A 22,411-nucleotide genomic window follows, 5' to 3' on the forward strand; every position below is an offset into this window, starting at 1 on the left:
TTAGGGGTTAATGGTTAATGGTTAGGGATTCAGGATTGGGATATGGTTTAGGTTTTAGATTAATTATTATTTTTTAATTTATATATTAAATAAAGTTTAGGGGTTAGGGATTCGTGGTCGGGTTTCAGGTTTTGGGTTTAGGGTTTAGATTAATTAGTGCTTTTTAATTATATATTAAATAAAGTTTAGGGGTTAGGGGTTAGGGATTTGGGGTCGAGTTAGGGTTTAAGATTTGGATTAATTAGTACTTTTTAATTTATATATTAAATAAGTTCTTTATATAATTGTAAAAGAGATAATAATAAATTGTAAAGATTATTAATTTAAAATTGATATGCAATATATAATAATTTGAATATAATAATTTAAAATTGTAAAAATTGTAAAAATTATAAAAATTAAAATTAAAATTAAAAAAATTAAAAAGAAATAAAAACACTAAAATTTTTATTTTTACCTAATTTTTATAAATACTACTTAAAAAACTAAAATTGATAATTTTATCTAATTTTTATAAATATTACCTAAACAAATTTTTTATAAAATTTGCAATAAAAATTTTAATGTACTGGTGGCACAGTTTTTGGCTACGAATTTAATGGGTAAGGGAAAAATACCGCTAAAGGTGATCATTAGCGGCGCTAAGGAAAAAACGCCACAAAGTTCTGTTCTCAATTTATATATCTATATATAAGAGAGTACTGAAAAATTAGTAGCGGGAAAGTGAGTATCGAAAAGAAAGAATGGGAGGGAGAAATTAAAATGTTTTAAACTGTAATCATTTTCTGTTCTTTTTTTCTTCTCCATCTCTCTCTCTCTCTTTTTTTTACTGTTGATTTACAAAATCTTCTTCCGTTGCTAATTTCTTTGTCTAGGGTTTTTGTTCGTTAGTTTTTTTATTCTTTTTAGACTCAAATTCTTTGAAATTATGAGGAGAAATGTGAAGAAAGAAAAACAAACAGATAAGGGTGATGCATCTGCTGAACCGGTTCGAACCAAGGTGGCGGGAGAGGCCCGAGATGAGTCGGCGGATGTTGAGTCGAATCAACCGAATCGAGAAGAGGATGCGGCAGATAGGAGGGTTCTTCGCTCCAAATACCTTGCCGTGATGACCAAAATAAGCGGTTATTATTATTTTTCTTCTTCTTCTTTTCCTGAAAGGATATTAATCTCATTTCACTAGTTTTTTTTTTGTTTTAATTTTCTTTCCAGATTTGAGCTAAATTATTGCTTTTTCTAACTTGAATTTTTAGAACCTGTAAAGGAATTTGCACTATGTTAGTTCTTTTATAGATACTGTTTTGAGTTTTCTTTTTCATCTTTAATGGATTGGGTGTTAAGGATTGTTGGATTCTTGCTGAATTGTTTTGCTTTGTGCTGAAGAACCTCAATAAAATCATTGTGCTTTGTTAATCTTGACTTTTGTTAATCTAAAATTTTTATTTTTATTTATGAAATAAAACTGGTATTTGTTCTTTGTGTAACTATGTGAATTATATTATAGAACTCTTAACTATTTTTAAGTCTAACAACTGAATAATGAAACAGAACTGTATTTAATTTGTTGTGGCTTACAGAGAGTTTGGTTTGATTTGTTTTCTTCATTTAACTACAATAAATTGATTCAGTATAAACTTCCGTTAAAATCTTGCTGAATTTAACTGATTACACTAATTTTTAAGTGAACGCATGATCAGGAAGAAGGTGTATAAGTTGGCACTGAGTTATTTGGTAATAGCCATATCTCATGGAGTTGGTGTGTTGTTGAGTTATTCACACACTATCTTTTGGGAATATTCAAACTTCCCTTTCTTGTTTGGTTTCTATTAATTGCGGGTTAGAGATGTTGTGGAAGTAAATAAAACGTGTATCCTGATGTGCAGTGTTTAGTGTTGTGTGGTTGAATGTATACTGTTTGGTACCATAAGCTTAGCACTCATAATTTGCATTGTGTCTGTCTACTCTTTTAACAACCATTGTTGACAAAGAGTTCTTGTTGTGCACAGACAATATGTTTGCTTTTCTGGTTAATTTGATTTATAATCCATTGCTGCTCAAGCTTTATTCTTTAAGTTCTTTTGCCTCTTTTCAGAATCTCCCTGTTAAAGCAGGAAGCATTGAAGTTTGGTTTATCTTTTACATGCATGAAGTGGTTTATATTTATACACGCATGAAATCATAAAGTTGGTGAGGATGAGTGCATCCTTTTGTTTGTTACACTTTTTAGTTTTCTTCCAAACAAGAGTTTCATATTCACCATAATTTTATTGCGACTGCATCTGTGAAACAATGCAATTCATAAAGTTTTCTGATTATTTTCTTTAATACAAAGATACTTAACAAATTTTATGCTTACCTTGATTGAAGCTTCTTGTACGGATATGAACAAGTCTTTAGCTGATGGGATGTTGGATGTACCTTGCTTAGAAGAAAAAAAAGAAAAAAAATGAGAAATCATAGGGAAAAGAATCAAAACATAAAATATGATGAGAATAGATAGGCATAGGCCCTTCCATATAAACCTTTATTGGGCTATTGATGATAATTATAATTCGACAACTCAACGATGATGTTCCTTACATATTGTAATTCTTTTGTGGATACTCACTATCTGTCAGCTCTAGTGCATTTGCCTTAATTCCTTTCATTGTTGATATGTTGCTAATGCATCTTTTGTAACAAAGTGCAATATGCATTCCTCTGGACTGACCATTCATAAGTTGTTGAACTTAACTGCATGGTAAGGCCTTGGTATTTGTTTGATTTTCAGGATGTCCATGAGACCGCTGCCGGAGCTCTCTGGAATTTGGCTTTTTATCGTGATAATGCTCTTCGTATAATACAGGATGATGGAGTTCAACCCCTTGTTCATCTATGCTCTTCATCGAACTCAAAAATGGCACGTTTTATGGCTGCATTGGCCTTGGTTTACATGTTTGATGGGAGGTATGTCAAACCATTCATATGAAGGCACATTTTTCATGGGAAAAATGTTATGAGACTGCTTTGAAGAGAACTAAATATGAAGATAAAAGAATCTTAATTAATATTTGGTAAATAAATGGCATTGATTTTAAAATTTACTTTTGAGGTGTAAATTTTGGCTTATCAATTTACAGAATAGACTCAATGGTGCCAGTGGGGCCTTCGCATTCATCACAGGGCAGTTCAAAGAGTCTGAACATAGATGGGGTTGGAAGGATGGCCTTGAAACATGTCGAAGAGTTTGTGAGCTCATTTTATGAACCACAAACCTTTAATGCTACTGCTGCAACATTAGTCCCCACAGCTTTGGCACAGATAGCAGAAGCCATAAGAATACCTGAAGCAGGGCATCTAAGATGCAGGTTTGGTTTTTTGACATTAGTATTTTATACTGTAAAGATGAAACTGATGATTTCGTATCTATTTTTGGTAGTAAGATTTAAGAAGTAACAGCTAGTGTTTGTACTAATTGCATATACTATTAATCTATTAATATTTTAATCAAGTCTCTAACACTATCCAAAATCCGCATTGCTTGTAGAACAAATGATCAGTCAATATTCTTAATAATAAAGCAGTCTTAGCGATTGTTGAATTTCGTAAAGTAGTATGGATACAATTGTGAGTCTATCTGCAATGCTTATTGCCATTTTAGAAAAAAATGACCAATCTATTATTCATTTCTAGAAGGTGGCTTATAAGAAATTTTTAAAAGTTAGGTCAGTTTCTGTTTTTAATTTGGTCGTTTAAATTTGAAATTTTACAATTTAATCATCTAATTTTACAATATCATTAACTAATTTAAATAGTTAATACCGTTAAATGAGAATAATATTTCGATTTTAATCGTATTTTGACTTTCGCAATTAAATGAGAATAATATTTCGATTTTATTTTCATTAGAAATTATAATTCGACAACTCAACGAAACAATTATATTAGTCTCATATTTCAACGAAAAATTTAATATAAAAAATCCCAAAAATAGTGGCGTTTTTTTATAAACGTGCAGCTAAATCTTTAGCGACGCTTAAAAAAAACCGCTAAAGATAATGTTCTTTACCGGCGCTTAAGACAAAACGCCGCTAAAGAACATGTTCTTTAGAAGCGCTTAGAAATAAACGCCACTAAAGACCATGTTCTTTAGCGGCGTTTTGTCTTAAGCGCCACTAAAGAACATGGTCTTTAGCGGCATTTTTATCTAAGCGCCTCTAAAGAACATGGTCTTTAGCAGCTTTTTGTTTAAGCGCTGCTAAAGAACATGGTCTTTAGCGGCGTTTTTGTTTGTAAACGCTGCAAACGTTTGTGACGTTTTCGTTAGCGGCCTTTTTTGCGTCGCTTACACAAGCGCCGCAAATACCTTTAGTGGCGTTAAAAAGCGCCGCTAAAGGCCTAAAAAAACGCCGCTAAAGACCTGTTTTGGTGTAGTGTCATGTTGAAATTTTTGAATTTAGTGAAGTTTGTGAAAGTTGCCATAGTAGGATATTTGAGTTTTTGGTGTTATTATGTTAGATATTAAGTCTGGTAGATAAATAGGAATAATTGCTAAATGATTTTTTGATGATACTAAGGTTTAGGGATTAAATTATGAGAATGATAAATTCAATGATTAAATTGTGAATTAATTGAAAGTAGGAGTTGTTTTGGGCTTTGAGGAAAAATTGGTTGAAATGGGATTTTTTTTCATTTTAATTAAATAATATGATTTAGAATTGAGGATTTAATTGTATTGAGAGTAAATGTTGAGTGCAAATAAGTAAAAATGTAATTAATGGTAGAATGGTTTAAATTTGAACTTGATATGGTGTTTGAATTAGTTAATAAATTAATTTATCATGTTTTGATCATGAAACGAGTAGATCGATGGTAAATCGGGGAAAAGTGAAGGTTGCAGAATAATCGTCTTCGGTTTTAGGTAAGTTCGTTGTCCCCGAATTCGATCTTCATAAATTGTTTTAATTAACTTAGTTACTACTTGATGTCTTATTATCTCCTTAATGTATTTGCTAATCCAATTGAATGGAAATTTATGGAATGTGGCATCATGGAATAAATTAATGTATGATTAGTAGATAATTGGAGAGGAAGTGTTATTAAATTATGTAATGTGATATTGAGTTATGAAAAGAAAAATTATGGACTTACGAATGAGTAATTGACATTCGTCGGTTTATCCGACTAGTGCTGGGCTCAAATATCGTTGGTTTATCCAACTAGAGTTGGGCTCACTAATTATTCGTCAATTTATCTAACTAGTGTTGGGCACACATTCGTGGGTTTATCCAACTAGCGCTAGGCGCAACTTCCGTCAGTTTATCTGACTAGTGTTGGGCACACATTTGTCGATTTATCCGACTAGCGCTGGGCACACATTTGTCGATTTATCCGACTAGCGCTGGGCACAAATTCTTTCGTGGATTATCCACTAGGCACCGGGTGTCGTGTATCAACTAGACTATACAACAAGGTTTTATGAATCATCTAAGAAGAATGGTTATAGGTATTACTAAAGAAGATTATATTTACTTATGTATATACAATTATTCATTAGAAGATATGATATATTCTTGAGTTAGATTATTAAAGTTGTGAAATAAATTCAAATGCTTTGAATATACCTGTGGTTATTCGAATAAGTGAAGTTTGCTTAATGTGGATTGGTTTGTGCCTTAATATAAGTAAATTATTGATTGATCTATACAAAGTTATTTATATAGCAAGTGATGTGAATTGAGATATATGTTCAAACCAACTAAATGTGAATACTTGTGAAAATTGAGTATAGCATGAATTAATGTGACGAAATGCATGAAATTAAAATGGTGATATATTGTAATTGTATGTTTAGATAGTAGTATGATAGTATAATTCAATTTGAGCATTCATGTATCATATCATGTCTTAAAATGTTCGGATTATAAAAATATCACTAAGTTTTACTCAACGTGCAGTTTTATTTTCCGTGCGCAGGTTAGGTACTCTCTTTTGATCGCCGACTCAGCATCCAACAACGATCCCGATCTCAAGTGTGGTGATGTTTAATTTTGTAACGTCATGTACCTAGGATGTCTTCGGTCATTAGTTGTTTTGTGAATGTTAGGTAAATTGAGTTATAAGTATATGTTTATGTTTGAAGCTAAATGTTAGTCTGTGTTATGACCAAAGGCTTGATATGCATATGAAACTTAAAGCCTGATGTCTTAAGTAGCTATATGTTAGGCTAAATTGTGTGATTTTGGCATATTTTAAACTTTGATTTGGATGATGCATTGTTCATGTGTTTTGATGATAGAAAATATGGTACCAATGAGGGTATACTGGTTAGGCACTTAGGATGATTGTTTTGGCATGTTTTAAGTATGTTTAATCGTATTTTGATTAGGTTAAATGATTGGTATTTGAATTACTTAAGACCCAAGTAATCTTGAAATGGTAAACTTGATGTTTAAGATACATTTCAGGTCCACACTGCCAGAGACACGAGCATGTGACTCGACCGTGTGAGATACACGACTTGGCGACACGGCCATGTGTCACATGTTAAATGCTTAAGGTGCAAGTCAGTTGTTACACGGTCTAGCACACGGCCGTGTGACCCTACTCAAAGAGTTACACGGACAAGGACACGGGTTGAAACACGAGCGTGTGTCCTTAGTTCGAAGGTTACACGGCTTGGGACACGGGCATGTGCCTTGATCGTGTGAGGCACATGGCCTGGGACATGGGCATGTGCCTTGGTTGTGTGAGGCACACGGCTTCACACGGCCGTGTGACCCATACAGTCAAAATTTTGTAACTTTTTCCTAAACTTTTCAAATGATTTCAAATTGGTCCCAAATTGTTTTTAAATTATTTTTAGGGCCTCGAAGGCTCGATTTAGGGACGTTATGTATGTGAATGATTGGGTTATAATATGTTTATGATTATCTGTGAAATGTATGTTTTAATGTTCTGATTATATGGTAATGCTATGTAACCTTGATCCAGTGACAAATACGGGTTAGGGGTGTTACAGAGTTTTGACCAATGTTTGATGGATTTTGAAAGGAGAAAATTCGAATATTGTTCTCCAAAAAGATGATGTTGGATTTGATTTGAAGTTCCTGAATTTAAAATTGAAAGATAAACAAGATAGACACAATTCAAGAATCTAAACAATTGAAGAATAAATAAAGAGATGGAAGTTAGAAGGATGAAGGATGAAGATAATGGTGATGGCATGATGAGTAAGAAATAAATCTAATGGAACCTATTAAAGAACAAGTTTCAATAAACTCCACTAATGACTTTAATCGACCCTCCAAGCTGGATAACTTGACAAACAGAAGAGTGAAGAACTCTCATCGATAATTTTGAATAATATTGAGTTGAAGGCTCTTCTAAAACAAACAAGAAAAGATTTCTTGCAAAAGATAATAACTCCAAGAGTACTTTTATTCAAATCAAACTTGGGTGCCTTTTATAGTGGATGGCTACCTCTTTTTATACAAGAAGTTGAAAAAAGAGAAACAAATCCTTAAAAATATGGGTAACTAAGAAAACAAACTACTCAACATTTTCCTAAATTTTTGGTAGCTAAGAAAGGTAACTCTTTCTAGCTAAGAAACTTAAAAGGGGAAAGAAAAGTCTAAGGAAAACTAAGAGAATTCATTTAGCTTTATGGAAATTGTTGATGGACCAAATTTACAAGGAAACAAATTAACTTGGCCTTAAAAATAAAATTCCTAATTGGGTCATTAATAGATTAGGCAAAAAAATAAAAAAACTAAGTCTTTAAATGATCCAAGTGAGCTTCAAATGGGTTAGTCTTTAAATGAGGTGCATGTGGATTGTTTGGAGTTAGAACGTGTAATTGGGCATTGAGGGAAGTTAAGTGACCATGTCGCGACATGCATACGATGAGGCTATAAATCAACATAAATACAATTATAAATATAGCGTTGTATTGCAAGTGTGACAGGTTAGTTGTAATATTTTTAGTGTTACAATAGAGCACTTTGAGTATTCCAAGGGTCGAACCCAAGGGATTTCCAAATTGGTAAATGTTTTTATCAAGTTAATTACAAGTTAAGCAATTACTAATCTAATTGAGTAAAAAATTATTAGTGTAAATTCAAATATAAATTGTTTATAAACTAAATTTAAATTATCAATTAAATAAATTAATCTAATTTTCTTCCTTATTTTTTTAAACATTGTAAATGATAAAACCTTGGTTGATTGATTAGTCAATTGCCAATTAAACTAATAAACCTATACTGATTATATTGTTTATCACTCTAAGCTAGGAATCTCCTTTTAGCCTCATCCTAGACTAAAAGATACCACCTAAGCTCTCTTCTCGGTCTCACTTAAGCATATAGATCTCCTCTCAGTTTCACTATTCAACATAATTATATTGAACTATCTAATGATAAACTCTCCTTTCAGTCTCATTTATCTAAATTTTCCATTAGAAACGTCAACTCTAGCATATGAAGCATTTCAATATAAAATAATAACCAAACAATTAAGTATAGACATAAACTTAATCCAACAATCAATTCATGAATTAACCAACAAGCAATATTGGCACATAATAAAAGCTTAACACCCAAATTGACATTTCATCAAACAATTGATATGTACAATATAAAGGTAAAGGTAAGAAATACTCATTTAGATGTGGAACCAATGGCACCCAAAAGCTTGATCCATTTCCAATTACAAAAGTCTTTAACAAGAATGAAGAAAGAAAACAACAAAAATAAAATCTATTCTAAAAAGAAAAGGGGAAACCTAATCTAAAAATGAAAAGAAAAGAAAAGAAACCTAAATTAAAACTATGAAAAGTAAAGAAAGATGACCAGCAGCAAAAAAGTCCCTTTCCAAAAAGCTTATAAAGTAGTATTTATAGTCTACTAACATTTAACCTAATATTAACAACTATGCCCTTAAATGAAAAGTGACTTAAGCATGTGTAGACACAAAATTACTCCTGCAGTTTTTCATCTCGTCAGGCTCTAGTGTCGCAACACCCTCAATAGTAGGCACCAATTTGGCTGGGGGGTCTTGATGTCTCAACATTGACTATCTGGTGTTGCGACATCCTCGGTGGTGGCCATGACTTCTTCACTTCAACAACTAGCAGTGGTATCACGACCTTAGAGGCTTGGTGTTGCGACCAATGTCGTGACACAACACCCTTAGTGTCGCGGCACTCTCAACAATTTGCTCCGAGTTGATTTCTTGTTGAAGTCTTGCACATTTGAGGTAATAAAGGCTCAGTGTCCTGACATCCTAGCATTAGTGTAGTGACATCCATGTCAAATGTTTTTCTCTTCAAGGTTTGGCCGTTGTCGTCTCCCTATACAAGCTCATATCAATCATTAGATTCCCAATGACATAGTTTTGCCAATTTGGGTCTCAAAAGAGGTACAATATAAGAACAACTATCATTAATACTAAAATCTAAGAATCAATAAAAAATAGTAAAAAGACTCATAAATTACTTAAAAGCAAACTAATTAAGTATTCAAGAGAGCCTAATTTGACATATCAAATTACGATAGATCATTAAGCCCATCAATTTCATAGGCCTGAGGACCTTGATGCTCGCATCAAGTTCATTTATGAGTATTTCATATAATTGATTAATATTTTTTTATAATTAATATCTTATTTAAATTTTATATATATTAATTTTTTTAAATATTGGTAAATTTGAAACAGATACCAAAATAAATTAATACCGATATGTACTAGCTCTAATAAAAAATAATGTGTCTACTAATACAATATTGACTACCTTAATTAGAATAACATATAAAAGATTGCACATAAATTTTTCGTTGAAAATATAACTTGAAAAATCAAACATGAATAAGATAATTTTATTATCAAACTTTGTAGGTTACAATTTTTGTAGTTTCTTGAATGAACTTTTTATTCTTTTCTTCCAGGGTCATTTAAATTAGATCTTGAATAGGTGTGGCTTGTTATTGAGATTTAATATTGAAAATAGATTTGAAGAGTTTCTTACGAATTGACGCAAAGGTTTTCAAAATTTAATCTTGGATCAACGAGTCTTCTTTAAGTATCGTCAAAATTTGATATTGAAACTAGATTGTCATATTTAATCTTGAAACTAAAGATGATCTTTTTTGCGTTGATGCAATAAGATCGAAGAGAGTTTAGTCCAAGCAAGAGTCTTTGAGTATTGGTTTTAGATGATTGAGTATGCTTCAAGAGTTCACGAGATTTGATCTTGAGTGGTTGACTCTATTTTAAGGAACATCGAGATTTGGTCTCATCTCATTGGCAAACTAAGAAAGCAAAGCATTTTTTTTTAGAATGCTTGAGAATTAGCTTATAGTTCTTCAAAAAAAAAAAATTCAAGTTATTCTATTCCTTTAGAGACTTTTAAAACCTTTTTAATCTTTTTAACTTCTAAACTTGCCAATAAAAGTTTTTCCAAATATAATTTTTCAAATGTGAATTTTATAAAGATTAATCTCCCGTATTAATTAATTATTTAACAATTCATTTAAATTAACTAGGAAAAATCATTTCTTTTTGTCATTTAGCTAATTTAATTTTATTAAAAACAATACAATCTTTATCATTTATCTTTTAATTATTAATTAAAGCTACATAAATTTTAAAGAATATAATCTCTTTACAAAAAGATTGTTAAGTTAAACTTATACATGAGTTGAATAATTGGGTTTCAATTTGAATTATTTATTATTTAGTTATTTTTAGCTTGAGTAAGCACATAAATTTGGTTTACTATTTAAAATATATAAAAATTATATTTATTTATATTAAATTTAGAAGACGAATTGATTTGTCTGTGGCTGTCGCCCATTAATTGTTAAATTATCAAAAGTTTATTATTTTAACAAAGTAATACATATTTTTGAGATATTTTGTCTCATTACAATTTTATATGAAATCTAAAATTATATGCTTATCATAAAATTTGAACTTAAAACCTAATAACATTCAGACCTTTTAACTTTTATCATTTTAACTAAAATTATTTTTAATTTTATATCAATTTTAATAAAATATTACATAATTACTTTTAACTATATCTTGATCTCACCATAATTTAATTAATATTTATATATTCTATTCATCGAGCTCTTGATATAATGTAAAAAAAAAAACTTTTATTGAAACAAAGTTCTAGTTATCTTCAAATTTTAGATTGAATAAAAAATAGTATAATAAGTAATTTTACATTACTTTGTAATTTTTATATAATTAATAATTATTAAATTTATTGATATATTTATATTTTTATGCATATAATTTTTAATTGATTCGATAACTCTATCACATATCAATTTAAAATTTTATCTATAATAATATATATTAAACAATTAAAATTTTTAAGTTTAGATCGATATGATAACGATATCAAATCGATTTAAAAATTACATGTATAACAAATACAATTATACTAATTAATTCAATATTGGATTGTTGAAATATGAATTGTAGAAAAGTTACTTGTAAAATCATATTAATTTTATACTCATAATGAATAAATAATATTTTAAATTTATTCAGGTCGAAATTGATAAAATCTTTGTCCAAGCCCGGCCCATAATGAGTAGTTTTTTTTTTAATTAGGGTTTCATCAATTCTTCAATCTACAATAGATCGTTTCTCAATTTTTACATTTTCTTCCCTTTAATCCTAACCCTAAAGTTAGTCTTCTCTCTGCTAATTTCTTTTTAAATTTTGTTATCTCAAAATTATTTGATTTCCATTTTAGAAAACCGGAAACAGATTTATTTCAGTTTTAGCAGGTGCAGAGATCGTCAGTCTTGCTCCCGTGAAATTGTTAAACAGTTCAGGTGATTTTTTTTAGTTCTTTTTTTCTGGCGTTTTCTTCCTTCAATTATTAAGTGAACAGGTGAAGTTTTCTAAATTAATAGACGCTAATAACTTAAATTTTACGTTCAAGAAACTTGGATTTCTTGAAGAGATTCTTGAGTTTTTTATTGGATGCTAAAGGAACCTGCATTGTTTTTTATTATTGTTATTATGATGCCATGCCATTAAATTTTGAATCATTAATCTATATTTAAATGCTTTTCGTAATATTTATTTGATTTTTACTCCAGTAAATTAAAAATGTATAACTATTTTTTTATGAAAAGATTTTAATTGCTAGATATGTATAAAAAAATATTCTTGATTACAATAATAAAAATATCTGATCGAATCGAAATTTAACATGCACCATCAATGTAGTTATATTGCTAAATCCAATTAGTAGTATGTTCAAATTGCAATCATATATTAAGTTAAAATTAGTTTTAGACCTGTCTATATATGTCTGAGTATCTTCTTTTGGGGGTACTGATCTGAATACTGGAAACAGTTTGAGTAGTTCTCAGTACGCAATTTCAGGGGTAGATTCTTCTTTGCTATGGAAGACTGTAAATATGGCTAAGCAGGATGTCATAGGATGAAATTTATGTTGCAATTACTGAGAACTGTTTTGTAATCTTTTATTGGCTGAACATGTAAAAAATTTTGAATTGCATTTAATGCAGTGTGCTGGTTCTTGGCTACTTCTGCTAAACTTGAATCTTATGGAGATTGATGATACTAAGGAAAATAATGGAAGTACGCCTAGACGAAGAGAAAATAGTCTTCATCTCAGTCCTGTTTTGCCAGAGGCATCTGGGTTTGGCTTGCCGTATGCTCCAGTGGATTGGCCTAAGAAGGGTGACATATGGGCTTGGAAAGTGGGAAGGAGAGTAGCCATTACTGGCCATTTCTTAGATAGGTATTTGTATCCTCCAAAGCGCCTCCAAAAGCTTGTGGACTCAGGCAGGAAACGTGGTCTTGCTAGCAAGCTTTCAGTTGAGCGGTATGTCAAATTGGCGTTCCCTGATGCAGATATTAATGCTTTTTTTGCTTCATTCAGCTGGAAAATCCCTGCAATGAAACATTCTTTGACAAACGGTCAGCCCCAACTAACTGTGTTCATTTTCCTCATTCTATTCTACAGTCTTCATGTTCTCGTTTTAGTTTTTGTAATTATTTATATGGTTCATTGCATTAACTTCTGCATTCTTTTAATTTGTGAAACGTCATAACCCTCTGTTGTCAATATATAATATCTGATTCAGTCTTTCAGCTATTTAGCCTCTTTGGTTGGATCAATAGTTCTCTCCTATATTTATTAAATCCTATTCCTGACAATATGATTCTCTGAGATCAACTTAGACTTGAGTGTCAAGATGCTGTTAGCCAATTTGGGTGACATCGATGATTATCCGATACTTTTGGTTGAAGGACAGGTTTGACTTGTTGCCAAATTAACTCTTTGTTACACTTAGAGTGTGTTTGAATGAAGGATTTAGAGAAAGAATTGCATTTCTATTAAAGGTTTTAAAATTTGAAAAATGATTTTACTTATTTAGGCCAAAGTACATAATGGAAAATTTTAAGTAATTTCAAAAGGGGATTCGAGTTTATCGAAATTCTACCTAAAAGGTGCTTTTTGTAATGTTTCTGATAATCTTATTTCATGTAACGCATATGGTCCCAGTATAAATGAAAAACGTAAACTTCAAAATATATATTTTTAAATTATACTTATAGTTTATTCCAAAATGAATTTACTTGTTTAGGTAAAATAAATAATGGAAAATTTTAAAAAATTTAAAAATTTGAAAGGAATTTCAGTCTATCGAAATTCTGCCTAAAAGGTGGTTTTTAAAGTTTCTTATAATCTTATTTCATTTAACACATATGTTCCCACTATGAAATAAAAACTAAACTTCAAAACATTATTTTATTTAATTTAATCTATATTTTATAGTTTATATTATTAAAATATTATACATTTTTGGATTTCTTAGATCCTTAACCATGAAATGCTCCAAATTGTTGAGTAGGTTGGGTTTTCTAGTCACTTGACATGTTTTTCATCCTTCGATGGATGAAAAGTTTTATGCAGGATAAAATGAATATAAAGCTATTAATTTCTACTAATATTGTTTTATGGAATTAAAAGCCATTCTTCAAATGATGTTGACTCTATGTAGGCAGCTTGTATAGTTTATTTGAGTTTAATTAATGAAGACAATATCCCATCTGACCAACAAAAGAATTGATGTGCTAGTCATTTTTAAATTAAGTATCCTGTTAGTGTCTTGCCTGCATTCTAGATGCATTCTTTGCATCCTAGAGCTTAGCCATAGATAATGAAGTAATTCCTTTTAACCATTAGCAGCTTACTGCTTAATATTGGAATCACACTGCTCTTTATGACAATCATATTCTTTAGTGCACTCATTGAGAGTTAATACAATCTTATGAAGTGTCTTTCATGGTATTCATAGATATGGTCTTATTTTTTTAATTCATTTTCATAGGCATTGCTGGGTAGTGTATTAGGGAGATGGAAGGGGTGAGTGGAAAAGTGAAAGGAAAATTATTTTCTTTGTTTATTTTTTTTACCATCCAAAATAAGTAGATAAGCTTCTACAGTTCAAACTGAACCGCAAAACAAAAAAACAGTTTAGATGCTATGCATGCATAGTATCGCATAGACCCCAAGCACAACTTAACTCCCTATTAACAGTGTTCCCTGCTAAATTCCTTAAATCGTACCATCTAAATCTTATTGTGGCTGGAATAACAGAAAGAATTCCTCCATTAGTTCTATTGTTCCTTTCCTTTGGTGATAGATGTAAGCGTTCCATGCTAAACATAAAATAACAGAAATGAGAGCTTTTCCTTTTCTGTGCCAAGTGCAATGCCTCTTGCCAGCCTGCAGCAGCTCTGTATATACCACATTCTCGCAATACTTTCTCCAACAACTTAGAACACAATCATGTCAAAAGATGGTCACAGGTCTTCTCTGGTTGTTGCAGAGAAGGCAAATCACTGATCCCAAGTGTCCCCCCTTAGTCTAAATTTTGTAGGCAGCCTTCTAACAAAGCTACCCAGGAGATTAAGGCCTGTTTAGGTGTGTGAATTGTTTAGGCTAGCCTCTACCTATTTGCTTTCTCTTTTTTGTCCTATTTCCTCTCATACATACACAGCCTTGTACTGATTCCCAGACATTGTCTGAACTTTTTGCTCTTCCTGGTCAGAATGAATTGAAGAGTTCCAATAATTTCTTCCAGCTCGATTAAACTTCTGCAAAATAGGTACATGTCTTGCACTATTACCTTTCATAACACAAAAGTGCACCCAAGCCACCCAGAGCGAATCAACTTGGATGAACACAGCTTATAGGTTTGAAAGAAAATTATTTTTCATTAGTGCTTTGTAGGAGAGAAAAGAGGGATGAAAGAAAGTAGGAAAGTTGATCATTTGCACTCTTATTCGCAAAACAAATCATTTTGAATTGAAAAGATAGGAAAGAGGAGAGAAAAGTAGGGATGTCTGAGTCAAATATTAAATTTAAGACACTGTTAGTTTTAGATTTTGCATTTTTCTGTTAACTTACAAAGGTTAGAGTGATAAAATAATAGTACTTTTTATTTTCTTTCATTTCACTTTTTCACACTACCAAGTAATAATGGAAAGAAGCTTTCTCTCACGTTGTCCACCTTTTCTACCAAGCATATCAATGGAGAGATTTTTTTTCCCCTTTTTTCACTTTTCTCCTATCTACTAGCTTTCCGTTTCTCCATTCACCCTGCCTAGAAAAAGTCATAGTATTTTCTCTTCGTATTATTGAAAGACTGCATCCTTACTGTGAGGCCCTTCTTGAGACAATATTTAATTTGTCCTGAAATGTTATATAGTTATTCAAGATGTCTAGTTTTAACCATGAACTACTTTTCCCTTCTCCAACAAACATTTTTCTTGTTTATGAATAATGCAGTTGCACGGGCTTTCTTTGCTGCCCCTCCTGATGAGAGAGCTGAAGTTTTGGTGTCTGACCCCCAGTCTGATGGTTTGGCATGCAAGGCTGGAAACAAAAAGTGCAACAGTTTATTTGCTGAAGCAGAATGCCCTTCTTTGGTTCCCTTGCCTTGTGATCTTTGCTGCAATGAACCTCGTTTCTGCCGTGATTGTTGCTGTATTTTGTGTAGCAAGACTATAGACTTGAAACATGGAGGTTACAGTTATATCAAATGTGAAGCAATGGTGAATGGGTATATATGTGGGCATGTTGCCCATCTAAACTGTGCTCTTCGATCTTACATGGCTGGGACAGTTGGAGGTAGCATTGGGTTGGATGCTGAGTACTATTGCCGACGTTGTGATACAAAAACATTTCTGGTTCCACATGTGACAACACTTTTAAAAACCTGTGAATCCATAGATTCCCGTGATGAGATTGAGAAGATTCTGAACATTGCTGTCTGCATTTTACGTGGTTCGCAGAAGAGCAATGCAAAGGGCTTACTGAACCGTATTGAGTCAGCTATCAAAGAGGTAAGGCCAAAGCTAGCTATAGAACTTAACAGATTTCTTGCTTTTTTCAAAAAGTTGCCTTTCTTCTTTTTGAGGTTTCTTAAAAATGCTAGTAAGTGCTTTTGGTATTTACATCAGCTTAAATGTGGGACATCTCTTGAAGATATCTGGAAAGTGAAAGAAACTGATACCGTTATGTCAACAGGTAACTTAACCACAAATCTTATGCATATGAAAATGAATAAAGTCACAACTATATTAGCTAGAAATGCATGAAACACTTCGTTATATTAATTTGCATCAAAATATTTGTTGTGGTTTTGGATTTTGAGGAGCTTAAGAAATAACGTCCCTTATTTTCTCTATTAGATGGGCAGTTTGTTTTATTATTTATTCTTCTTTTCAACCAGTTAGATGTTAGTGCATATCACTCGCAAAGTGGTGTTTTCTAGAAAATCACCCTAGCAGACCCAAATGGTTATATCTATGTTACTTGGGTTGAGGTGCAAATGTCGAATATGAGTGTCTTACACAATTAGGAGTGGCATATCTTATACTGATGTTAGTGCAAACATTTCTTTGTTTGTTCCCAGGTCTAAAACGAAAGATGACTTGTATTCTGCATATAAGGCGTTTGACTGTTTATTAGTATTTCCTTAATATCAATCTATAGTTCCATGCGTAAATTCTCTCTTGGGTACAGTCAGCTCATACATCAACTTAAAACTTGGATATAAAATATCATTTTGGTTTATGTGCAGATATCTTCCATAATGGAAATGGAGAGCTTGGACCAACAAATCATCAGGACTTGGTAGATGATAAATCATGTTTGGAGGCGGTTTTATCAGTATCTTCTGATTATCGCAGTGAATACTTGAAAATTGAATGCGAGATTGATCAAGTTCTTCAGTCTCTGAGAAAGGCACAGGAGTCAGAATACAAAATTGCAGAAGAACAGCTTTGTTCTCAGAAGGTTTACCTTCGCCATCTTTATCAGCAACTGGAGAAGGAGAGATCTGAACTACCAGATCAATCACCTGGAAATGAAGCAGATGCATCGTTGAATGCTGTCTTGAACAGAGTCAATCAGATAAAATACGAAGTTATGAGACTGAAAGAAATGGAAGAAGTGGCCAATGGATTCGGAAGAACTCCTAAAGGTGTCCTGAAGGAATATTTTGGTTTGGAAATCGAGGACTAAAGCCGTCTCCATTACAATGGGTTAATTCCTCTGAATTTTGATGGTAACCGATCCTTTGAACTGATTGCATTACATCCGTGGCCGTGAACTTGCATAATGTAAAAAAGGTCACGGTGCACCCAAAGACGTCAGAGTTGTCTAGGGAAGACGTATGAAGGCTGCTAAAAAGGGAACATTGTATTATACAAGTCAGATACTACATTGTTGATAGTGTTGTCATTTTTCTCCATGTGTACTATATTTCATAGCTTGCTAAAGGAATTTAGATAGGGAAAATTCATTACGATACTCAACCGTTAGTAGAAAGGAAGTTGGTATCACTTGGTTCGTCGGCTCGGGTTTGTGCTGTTTCCGCAGTCAGAGATTGTGGTATGATTTAATAGCCCGGATTTTGTGAAAAGAAGCTATGGAAAAATCATGTTAATTGGGAGCAAGTCGTCTGCCATTGTACTCTAATAGAATGTAATTCCTTTTCATACTAATTTATCTTTTTATTTCATCGGAAAATGAAGGTTAAATGCTGAAAGTAGTATCCAACTTTGTCCAATTTTTCAAATTAACCTTTTCAAAAGTCTTCAAATAAGAGCTTTACACGTGCTTTAATATAAGTTGTAGTAAAAATTAAGTGAACGTTAATTTGTTTAGAATAAAATATAAAATTGAATTCAATATTGTTTGAAAAGAGAATAAAGTAATAAAAGCATAATTTAAAACTGAATATACAATATTTTAAAAAAAAAATTATTTGAGCATTTTTGAAAATGTTTTACCTTATTTAATTATTTTGAAAAGTTTACCTTTCATTTAAACAATAAATACTTTTATAAATATTAGTGCCATACACCCTAATCGGTGGGCCCTACTAATTCTTCTTTATTCCATCGTTTGGTTCAATGTATTGCTAATACGCGTGTAATACGTTACTTTTCTAATTGATGAAAAACACCGATTTTACCCTCTGCCTCAACCCGAATCCAACTCCATTTTCTTCTTCACTTTCAACCCAGATAAAATCTGCCTCTATTTCTAAAACTAAAGAGAACCCTTTTTCTTCTTCACCATCTTTCATCTATGTATCAATCTTTTCCCTTTCGATTTTCTTGAATTCTGTGGTTTCAATCTTTGATGCTTTCAGTTCAAAAGATCGGGTGGGGACGGTGCTCCAGTTACAAGTGCTCTCACTTGCTCTACTCTTCTTGCTTTACTCTGCTTTGGGTCTTTTAAATAATAAGAAAGGTTCATACTTTTGGCCTGATCCTGTTCTTGAATTAGTTCTGCTTTTAGCTTTTGTTGAAGAATTTTTGTTGTATTACTTGCAAAGAAAGGATACAAGTGGGATTGAGAATAGATATTTTGATCTTTTATGTGTTCCCATAGCAATTTGTGTGGTTTCAACAATGTTAGAATTGAGATCTAACAGGTCCATTTACTCGAAATCGGTACGAGGTATTGGGTTGATTTTACACGGAACATGGTTTGTGCAAATGGGATTTTCATTTTACACTAATTTGATGGTTCATGGATGTAGCTTACATGAAAAAAGTAGAGGGAATTATACTATTAAATGCAGAAGTCACCCTGATTATCATAGAGCAAGGTCTATTGCCACATTGCAATTCAATTGCCATCTTGCTTTGCTTGTGGTTCTGGTTGTTGGGATGTTATCGCTTATTGGCAAAAGAAACGGTGTTGTTGTTGGTGCTTCAGGGGATGGTTTGCGGTATAAGCCATTAGGGGCTGAAATACAGCTAATGGATAGTAATGGGTGGGAATTTCACTTTGGATTCCGATGATGATCTCGACAGTGGGATTAAAGAAGAAGATGATTTGGTGAAAGAGAAGTCGGCTGTTGTGGAATTGGGTGGTAATGGCCATGCTTCACATGTCTGAGGTAAACATTGGTTTCTTTCGGATAGCTGGGTGAAAAGCATTGTAATTTTATTCTTTTGTAATGATATTAGTGAATAAGTGATGATTGACTTTGCATAAACTAAAATATACCCGTTTGTTTGTTGTTTTGGTCAATGAGATTTGAGTTCTATTTCGTGTTCTATCTGATTTTGATTCTCGTATGTTAATGCAGTTTTTGATTTTAAAAATTGTATTGAGTGGTTGTCTATATCATAGTATTTGACATGATTGTAATTCCTTTGGATAGTTGAACCTTTTCCAATATCTAGTCATACTTTGGATAGTTAAATGGCATTCGACACTTGTATATATTTGGAGAGTCATACTTCATAGTTCATGCCCATATTTGAATGATGTTTATATTTTAAAAACTTCTAAATAATGTTTATTTTGCACTGGTTTGTCATACTGGTCGGGTATTTGTTCTATTCTCATTTCCTGACAATTAAGTATTTAAGTCGTATCTGCTCTCAGTAGGATGGCTATCTTATGTAGAACAAATCGGGATGCTCATCTTGCAGTTCTTTTTCTTTTCCCTCTATATTCCACTGTTCTTTTATTTCCAAATAAATGGCATTTACTTTGTTGCAATTAACTTGCAGATAACTAAGCAAATCCAGGCTGTTAACGAGGTTTACAAGTTTCACAATCTTCTCGAGTTCTATAAGGTCTGTGCCGTTATAATTAATTGCCAAGTCTAATCAATACTTCATAAAATGCAGAGCAATGATCTTATTCTTTGACATTGACCCAAATACCCAACAGGTATGCTATGCCTTTACTTTCTACATCATTACATCTATTCTAACAAAGAAATTGTTTGGGATTAAGCTTTGGGTTGTGTTGGCTATCACTAGAGCTTCTGGATTGTTAAAGCAATTGCTGGTTTTGATTAATTACATCTATGGTCTGTCCAATAGGAGGATTGAATTGCTTTGCACGTCATCAAGGTCTTTCCTTTTAGAGTTTCTAGTTTGCTTGAGCTTAAAATGTGGATGTGTTTTAGTAGCATTTTGTCTTTATATGTTTCTTACAAAAGTTCCTCTTATGTGCCTTTTACTTTTGTGAATCATGAGGATATTGATGGAACTTGAGCTTCAGTTTAGGTTTCTGGATTGGAGTGTTTCTCCTTGTATTAGGGCTGTTAATACCACCCTGTGCTTATCTCAAAGCTAAAGATACGAGGTGTCAAACTACATTTCTTTCTGCTTTCATTTAAATGGGGTCTGCTTGCTACTGCTGCCATTACTGTGTTGAAAACCTTGTTTCTATAGGAAGTCTCCAATGATACCGTAATGTTGTTACTGACTATTATTGCAGTGAGTGTTGGAGCATTTCGGAATTAGTTCGTTTGATTAGTGCTGTTTTTTTTTTGCCTCATATTTTGTGTAGATAGCTGTTCTGACTTGCTTGAGCATCATATGTTTCATGTATGTTGAGTGCATTGTTTCAGTCCCTATATTGTGAGCCAAAAATTGGAGGTTATGCTATTTCACTGCTGCTGCTGTTGGCGCTGCTAACTATGAATTCTATTTTTATCTTGAAAACAGGTTGTGGTGGTTGATCCAGAGGCGTATACCTATGACGATGAGGTGCTAAAGAAAGCTGAAGCTATGGGCAAGCCAGGTCTTGTGGAGATATATGCCAAAGAAGACAGTTTCATCTTTACAGTTGAATCCACTGGTGCGATCAAAGCTTCTCAGTTGGTTCTTAATGCTATAGAAATCCTGAAACAGAAGCTGGATGCAGTTCGCCTGTCTGAGGATACTGTGGAAGCTGATGATCAGTTTGGTGAACTAGGTGCCCATATACGAGGAGGATGATCTGCTTGTAATTATGAACTAGCCATTGACATTTGTAGGTTTCAGAAAAGGCGTGTTTACATCTAACTAACTTCCTTTTGTTTAAAACTCTTGAGATATTTTGGGTAGAACAGACTACTTGTTTTCCTCAATGAAAATTGTCAGCTATATGCCATCTGTTTTAAACTTAAAAGCCAGCAAAGCATGGACTGGCAAATGATTTAGCCTGTAGCTTATTACTTTGTCCAAACTATCAGCCTTTGTATTTATGTTTCTGCTTTGTTGTTTCTTCCCACCAGTGATTCATCAGTGAGCTTTTAGCTGGTTGAAATGTATAGTAGCATTTCGCTTTTTGCCTCTATTGTATGTCGAGATTAAGTTTCCCTTTGGCTTCGTCAAGTTGTCATCTAGGTTTAAAAATGGTGGCTACAACTACAGTAGAAACTTATATGACTACAACTTTATTACTCCATTCTTATTCTGCTTCTCTAGAATTAAATTGACGGTCAAACTGATCAAACCATCAATTTTCGGTTCAATGAGTTCGTCCATCTTTAATCACAAGTTCAATTAATTTTTTTCTTGGTTCAACTGATTTACACTTATTTGTGAATCAATTGATCTAATTTGAACCGATACAGTTGAAACTAAATTTTACTTAATTTATGTAAATCTTGGCGGTCCAAGAATTCTCTTATCAACTTAAACATGAAACAAGCCAAAATAATACAATGACATGTTTAATAATCGTCTTCCTTGGCACGTATGTTTGGAACTCGGATTGAGTGTTTATGCAGAATATAATTCTCAAGTTATATTTTGATTTTAGTAAATTCATATAAGAACATTTTATTATTAAGAATTTTATGAAATTATATATGATTATTAAATTATATTTAATATTAATTATTTTAAATTGTATAAATTCATATAAGAAAATTTATTATCAAGAATTTTATGAAATTATATATTATTATTAAATTATATGTAATAATAATTATTTTAAATTATACAAATTCATATAAGATAATTTATTAGTTATAATTATTTTAAATTTTATTAAATCATATATTTTAATTAAAATATATTTAATATTAATTATTTCAAATTATCTTTTATAGTA

At 32.1% G+C, this 22,411-nt stretch overlaps 2 protein-coding genes and 1 pseudogene across 3 annotated transcripts; all 3 read left to right on the top strand.

The window, feature by feature from the left end:
* Positions 1-634: 634 nt before the first annotated feature.
* LOC105798776 (protein ARABIDILLO 1) lies at positions 635-6,252 on the top strand. Of its 2 annotated transcripts, XM_052620510.1 has the most exons (4): positions 2,128-2,946; positions 3,120-3,347; positions 4,845-4,900; positions 5,956-6,252. In XM_052620510.1, exons 1-3 carry the CDS (start codon positions 2,738-2,740, stop codon positions 4,882-4,884), a joined length of 477 nt encoding a protein of 158 aa, XP_052476470.1. In that variant the 5' UTR covers positions 2,128-2,737; the 3' UTR covers positions 4,885-4,900; positions 5,956-6,252. The 2 variants fall into 2 exon arrangements, with proteins under 2 accessions (XP_052476469.1, XP_052476470.1); XM_052620509.1 differs by lacking the exons at positions 4,845-4,900; positions 5,956-6,252 and adding an exon at positions 635-1,124 and having other exon boundaries at positions 2,368-2,946; positions 3,120-3,589.
* A 5,368-nt stretch (positions 6,253-11,620) lies between these two features.
* LOC105798777 (protein OBERON 2) lies at positions 11,621-18,082 on the top strand. The gene is made up of 5 exons (XM_052621359.1): positions 11,621-11,834; positions 12,540-12,954; positions 15,836-16,392; positions 16,510-16,576; positions 17,133-18,082. The coding sequence occupies exons 2-5, from the start codon at positions 12,579-12,581 to the stop codon at positions 17,573-17,575; spliced, it is 1,443 nt and encodes a 480-aa protein (XP_052477319.1). The 5' UTR covers positions 11,621-11,834; positions 12,540-12,578; the 3' UTR covers positions 17,576-18,082.
* A 413-nt stretch (positions 18,083-18,495) lies between these two features.
* Positions 18,496-21,647, top strand: LOC105797589 (uncharacterized; annotated as a pseudogene).
* The last annotated feature ends 764 nt before the right edge of the window (positions 21,648-22,411 follow it).

This window comes from Gossypium raimondii, chromosome 9, assembly GCF_025698545.1.
Source record: "Gossypium raimondii isolate GPD5lz chromosome 9, ASM2569854v1, whole genome shotgun sequence".
NCBI classification, from domain to species: domain Eukaryota; kingdom Viridiplantae; phylum Streptophyta; class Magnoliopsida; order Malvales; family Malvaceae; genus Gossypium; species Gossypium raimondii.